The following is a 6,031-nucleotide window of genomic DNA, read 5'->3' as shown; positions in this document are numbered from 1 at the left end:
ATACGGGCTGATAAACATTTCTTCTGCATCCAGTGTGACTGCATAATTTCGAAACAATTTTTAGCACTTATCCAGATGTTGTGATATGTGACAGTTAGTCACTGCAGTGCAGGAACCCTGCGATGTTTCCAGTCTGCCAGCGGAGTACAATGGGAGCAGCCCGGCACTCTTTTTCAAAGCTTACTCTACACTGTAAAACCCAATAAGTTAATTTTACTCAAAACTTTTGGTGAAACTGATTACATAAAATATTTTAAGTAACTAAAACTTAAAAATAAAAGTTAAATAAACACACTTTATTTATTAGCTTTAGATAAATATTTTTAAGTACCATTGATAAATGTTTTTATGTTATATCCACATTTTTGGTTTAGTACTCTCTACTTGATATTTTGAGTTTCAAGTACAAATCTAGCTCAAGTAACTTTAAGGAATTAATTTTTAGTTTCAAAATGTTAACCATTTTAAGCTAATACAACTCAAAAATTTTAAATACAAATGCTTGTAATATCCAAATCTACTGTGTTTTGAATTTGATTTAAAAAAAAAAAGTGCCCAAAATAATTACACTTGTAAAAACATAAGACAGAAAATATAAATTCAAGTTACAGATTTATTGAGTTACTTTGACACAAAAAGCCCAAAGACATAAATCCACCACATTTTATAGGGAATAATGTCAGAAATTTTGGCACAAGGTTACAATATTAGAAATAAAGAATTTCACAACATGTTTTAAGAGTATTCAAATTTGATTAACACATGAGTATGGCCTTTTTATTAAAAAAACAAACAAAAGGAAAAGAAAATCCTGCATTATTAGGTGGGAAAACCGAATGAAAGTAATAGTATAGTGCAGCTAATACACTGAAATATAATTGGTAACCTTTTTAATATGCCAGTACTGTGGTTATGCAAAATGCACATTTGTAGAGTGCAATCACAGTCTCAACAACAAAGCAATAAAATTTTAAATAGAAAAATACTTCTTTAGAGACATAAACAAAGTGTTATAAACCTCCTTAGCGCCTTATGTCAGTTATGAGTAGTTCAGGAGGAACGTTCCTTAAGTGACATTCAAGATCCCACCTAGAAGCCAGAAATGAGATTGTCCTTCATTTTCTCTATAGATTTACAGTTATCTGACTAAAAACACAATCAAAATCAACTAAAACACAAGTGATGATGGGGGGAAAAAAATAAATAAAAATAATAAAATCACCCCTTTTACTTTGGATGTGGCTTTTAGATAATGAAGTATGAAACAGAGTCTGCAAATATTTCTTTATTCTATTCTCTCTTTTTATAAAAAAACTTATCCAGACTTGGAAACATGATAAACTGAATTACTTGCTTTAACAGGCACTTGAGGGCTGTGTAGGAATCCTGGACATTATTCTGCTGCCAAAAGATCATTTTTAAGACTCAGCACTTTGGGCTTCAACTTCCCACCCTTCAGACCCATCAAAACTTTCTGAATAAAGTCAAAAATGTTGGCCAAACATTTTGGGTAGCTTAGGTGCAGGACGTCAGTCAGTCCAAATATTACTAGAAATGCATCAGCCAGGGTGGTGAAAACAATGATCATGTTACCCTCGACCAAAACTGCAGTCTTCTCAGGGCAGAAGAATGTTGCATCGCTGGAATTGGCTCTGATCAGGAGGAGTCCAAGTGGCACTTCACTAATATCTGGTCTATCAGAATGCATCATCTACAGAAAACAAAATTACTACATGTTAGTGCATTCCTATTTCTCTTAGTTTCATCTATACAAGTCACATTTCTGGATTATTACTAGCTCAGAAATCAATTGTTTGAACAACAAAAAAGCCACAACACACCAAGATTTGAGAAAACAAACTGACAAAAATAGTACTTTTAGTAAAGCAAAGTCATACCTCTTCGTAGCAATAACAACAGAAAGTCAATAGGAGTTATACATTTTTTTCATTTGTACAGTGATGTATGGTTGGGCTAGGAACATTATAGAAGGTCTACACATATTAAAAACATGTAGTGTTTCCATTATGTGACATGGACACTGTTGTAGACAGATCCAAGCATGGAGATGCTTCTCAAACTCTCAAAGTGTCATAATGTTTTGAGAAATCTAAACAAGGATGCTACTAAGATATTGTTCACAACTTTGTCCAAAACTTACATCCCATGTTTTGATGAAGGTAGAGGTGTCTTCATACAAATAGGCAGAGAGGGCATGAAGCACACCAGCACTTTGGGCATGGATATCAGCTTGTTCCTACATCACAAGAAAATTTTTATTTTAAATTATTGGCTAACCTAGTCAAGAATGGTAATTAAAATTGAAAAATTGATCAAATCAAATGAAGCTCAAAAAACAAGACAAAAACTCACTAACCTGGAGATTATAGCTTCTGAAGAGCTGAGACAGGACATCAGATACGTTCCCTGTGCAAACAGCTTTCTTTCTGAATAAGCTCTGGAGCCGGGGAGCATGTTGGTCCAGCACAGCATAAAAGTGGTTCTTCAGGTGGAGGTTTGTAATCCTGTGGAATTCTGCACAGATCTGAACACACAGGATACATTTGTGTTTACAAGTTTCAATTAGTCTATAAATCTTTGCAAAATACATCAAAATCCTTACACTCCAAAGGCATAATTTGTTCAGACAGGCCAGATAACAGGGGTTGATATAAAATACATCTTGTTAGATACATCTATATACATTCTTACCTGGGACTGGGATTTCAGAGTAGGCCAGCAATCCAGGATCTGACCTACTGGTAGGTCATCATTGATGATCTCTTTGCATTGCAAGGCCAAAGTTGTGAGCATCAGCTTTGTAATCAGGATTCTTTTCACTTTTCTCGACTTCATCTACAATCTGTAGTCTTAGCTGGTCAAGGTAAACAGCATCTTCACCCCTGAAAATTTACTTCTGCCCTGGCATGGACATAACAGTAAAACACAGAAGACAAGACAGACTACACAGAGAACAGAAAAGACACACAACCAAGGAGACACAGATGAAACATAACCAGCCCAGAACTCAACTAAACCTTAACTAATAATAACAACAATACAAGAACTTCACCTCATTTCAATATAACATAAGAAAGCAAAACTACAAAATAAACTCAAAATGCTGGGTCACAGACCCAGCCCCTGACAGATAAAAAAACTAAGTCTTTCACTAATGAACACTGGGCATCAGAATAAAATAAAACGAAAAAATAACTGTTTGGTAAATATATTATTGATGGATTCACCCTTAAGCTAACCTAAAATAGACCAGGCACAACAATTTTACAGTTCAGAAGATTCTACATTTCAACTTGGTATACATAACTATTTGCAATGTAAACCAAGTTCTACCGCGTAATTATGTAATGATTATTCACTGCTTTTGTAAGTATGTCCTGTGCCTACAATTTTGCTGCCCCAGTTTTAATATGTACAACTCCAGAGAACTAAACGTAAGTTTTAAGTTCCACTAGTTAGCAAATGGGCTAGCCAATATCAATATCCACGTATGCGCTAAGTGTGAAGCAGCGCAGCAGTGCATATTGATTCAACAATTTAACCACAAGGCAGTTTATAATCTGCAAATCCAGAAATGCCTTCTAAAGACTTCTTTTAAAATAGTAAGAGATTAGAAAAGTTATTAACACATTATTAGTCCCAGGGACTAATAATGTGTTATACTAAATATGAGCGTATTAGCATAATTCATGCAAACACTTTGGGGCCAAGCCGACATGGATAAAACGACGCATGCATGTAATTCTTAAATGCCTGCTAGAGTTGTACATTTATGACGATAAAAACCCATATTACAACGGAGAACTATAGTTTCAGAAAAAATAAAACTTACCACAAACCGCTCCTGAAGATGCCGCGAAGGCGGTAAATGCAGCTAGCCAAGTGCAGAGGGTTAGCTGTTCCAGTTCAAAAGTCCGTAACATACCATAGCATGCCCTCCTTTATCCAGCGTCAAAGGCTATGCCGCAAAAAACCCGTTGACAAATGTTTTTATTTCTGTTCGGATATTAACGTTCCACAAGTTTCTTTCGGGGTAATGAGCGGGCATTCGCACTCGAAGCGAGGAATCCAAGATGGTTGCCAGCACTTCATAAAGAAACAGGTGGCGCACGTAGGTGCGTACGTAGGCACGTAAGTGACGTCAGTGTTAAAACTCAAATTATTTGAGCGCAATGCTAGAAACTAATCAATATATTCAAGTACTGATAACTTGAAAAAACAAAATTGTTCAAACTACTCAAAAAAATAAAGGTGTATGAACTTATAACAGGTTTTTAAGTAGTTGGAACTCATTTCATTTATCAAACTATTACTATTCGGTCTTACAGTGTACAAACACCATGAAAGCATATACACACTGAGGTGTCTGCGGACTTTCTCTCTGAGATGCACACACATATACAGACAAACACACACACACGGGGTGGCCCTCTGATGAGATATCATTTTGTCATTTAGCATGCTGTGTTACAAGATGTATCTCCCCTGCCAAAGCGTCAGCAGCTATCCCAGCTCTGTCCTTGTCTGGTGTTTCCCTCAAGGCTACACACACCGCTGTGGAGCCACACACCCAGGGAGATGGAAGGAGCACGGCTGCCACGTTATAAATGACTCCAAGAATCTTTCTCTTTCTTTCTCCTTTGTACTTACTTGTACACTTGCTTTTTTTTTCTACACATCTCTCTCTCTCTCATACACACACACATCATTCAGGCTCACATACAAAGACACACACCAGTTGCCAGCAGAGACTATTACACAGATATTCTCTCTGTGTGCCACGTGCACAAAAATGATGACCTTGCCCTGAAGCTTTTGTGCTTTACCTTTTTTGCCTTTCTGAAATGGATCTAACAAGTGAAATGCAGGTTGTACTTTTCCTTTACCTTACTCTGTGGAAATAATCCTCACACAGCGGTATAGCTTCTGCCTCCATGACAGAATTTTCTCTCATTACTAGCTCTTTTTTCCCCCCACCGACAGTAATATTCTTTAGAAAGTGAGATATTGTGCCGTCGAAGTCCTACAGTACCTCACCGACTCCACGGTTGGTCCCTCTTTGCTTCTACAGAACTAATGGCCTGCGGACTCAGCACCGGGGTGGCAGAAAGATGAATAAAAAAACTCACAAACGCATTCCACCAATACCCTGGACAGCGGTGGTGACACTTAAATAATAAACAGTGCTTAGTGCTTTAAAGATATTTTTTCCTGGCTGCGTGGGGTTGAGGTCAACTCATTAGCAGTGGGGAAAACAAAGAAAGCACATACACACTGGCACACACACACCTGCCCACACATACACACACAGAAACATGAATATCATTAGGCAGTGAGATATTATTGTTGTGTCAATAATCTCTGATTACATGTTTAATAAAAATAAAAGTGTCACATTACAGCAGAGGCTGTCCTATCATGATTAGTAATAATCTAATTGATGTGTTTTTCTTATACAAGACTAATAGAGAATGTTACTAATTTGAATTTTGGGATTTTTGTGAAACAAAGATGAACATATTTAACTACAGTACTTTTCTGCACTCCATACTAATGTTGCTGTCAATTGCTTTGAAATGATTACAAAGGCCACAGAATTACCTGATGCACACACGGGGTTCAAGTGAGCTAAGAAGTGCATATCAAAAGGAATTTATCCTTGGGAAGACAATATTAGAAATACAATAGACAAAAAGATCACATAGATATAGCAGCAATGTGAAACAGTGTGCCGGAGGGCAGCCAGTGGGGCTTAACTGTTAATGGTTTCTTCATGCTTGACACATTTCAAAACAAAACAACTAATGTTTCCCAGATCAGGCCAGCAGGACAACATTAGCAAGGAAAGATCTGACAGTCAGATAGTAGAAGAGATTAATTAGAATATGCCCTCTTACAAACTGTGATGAGGCTCAAAACGGGATCAAAAAGAATGTTTGTAGGTCTACTGAAGGGTATTGGTGGGTCCCCGCTAACTCAGAGGTGCTTGAATAATAGCATATTTATAAAA

The 6,031-nt window shown here is 36.9% G+C and overlaps 1 protein-coding gene across 2 annotated transcripts; it reads right to left on the bottom strand.

Moving 5' to 3' along the window:
* Positions 1-245: 245 nt before the first annotated feature.
* Positions 246-4,101, bottom strand: LOC147330186 (uncharacterized). 2 transcript variants are annotated; one of them, XM_086291796.1, is made up of 5 exons: positions 3,854-4,101; positions 2,713-2,963; positions 2,378-2,545; positions 2,162-2,257; positions 246-1,711 (listed from the first exon to the last, which is right to left on the bottom strand). In XM_086291796.1, exons 2-5 carry the CDS (start codon positions 2,854-2,856, stop codon positions 1,394-1,396), a joined length of 726 nt encoding a protein of 241 aa, XP_086147922.1. In that variant the 5' UTR covers positions 2,857-2,963; positions 3,854-4,101; the 3' UTR covers positions 246-1,393. The 2 variants fall into 2 exon arrangements, with proteins under 2 accessions (XP_086147922.1, XP_086147921.1); XM_086291795.1 differs by lacking the exon at positions 3,854-4,101 and having other exon boundaries at positions 2,713-3,831.
* Positions 4,102-6,031: the final 1,930 nt, after the last annotated feature.

Source organism: Aulonocara sp. 'chitande type north' Nkhata Bay, linkage group LG5 (assembly GCF_057382095.1).
Source record: "Aulonocara sp. 'chitande type north' Nkhata Bay isolate Kocher_YH1m ecotype deep benthic linkage group LG5, A_spYH_male_GT1.1, whole genome shotgun sequence".
Lineage (NCBI taxonomy): Eukaryota > Metazoa > Chordata > Actinopteri > Cichliformes > Cichlidae > Aulonocara > Aulonocara sp. 'chitande type north' Nkhata Bay.
The sequence above is the reverse complement of the archived record's forward strand: the minus strand, read 5'-3'. Positions and strand labels throughout refer to the sequence as shown.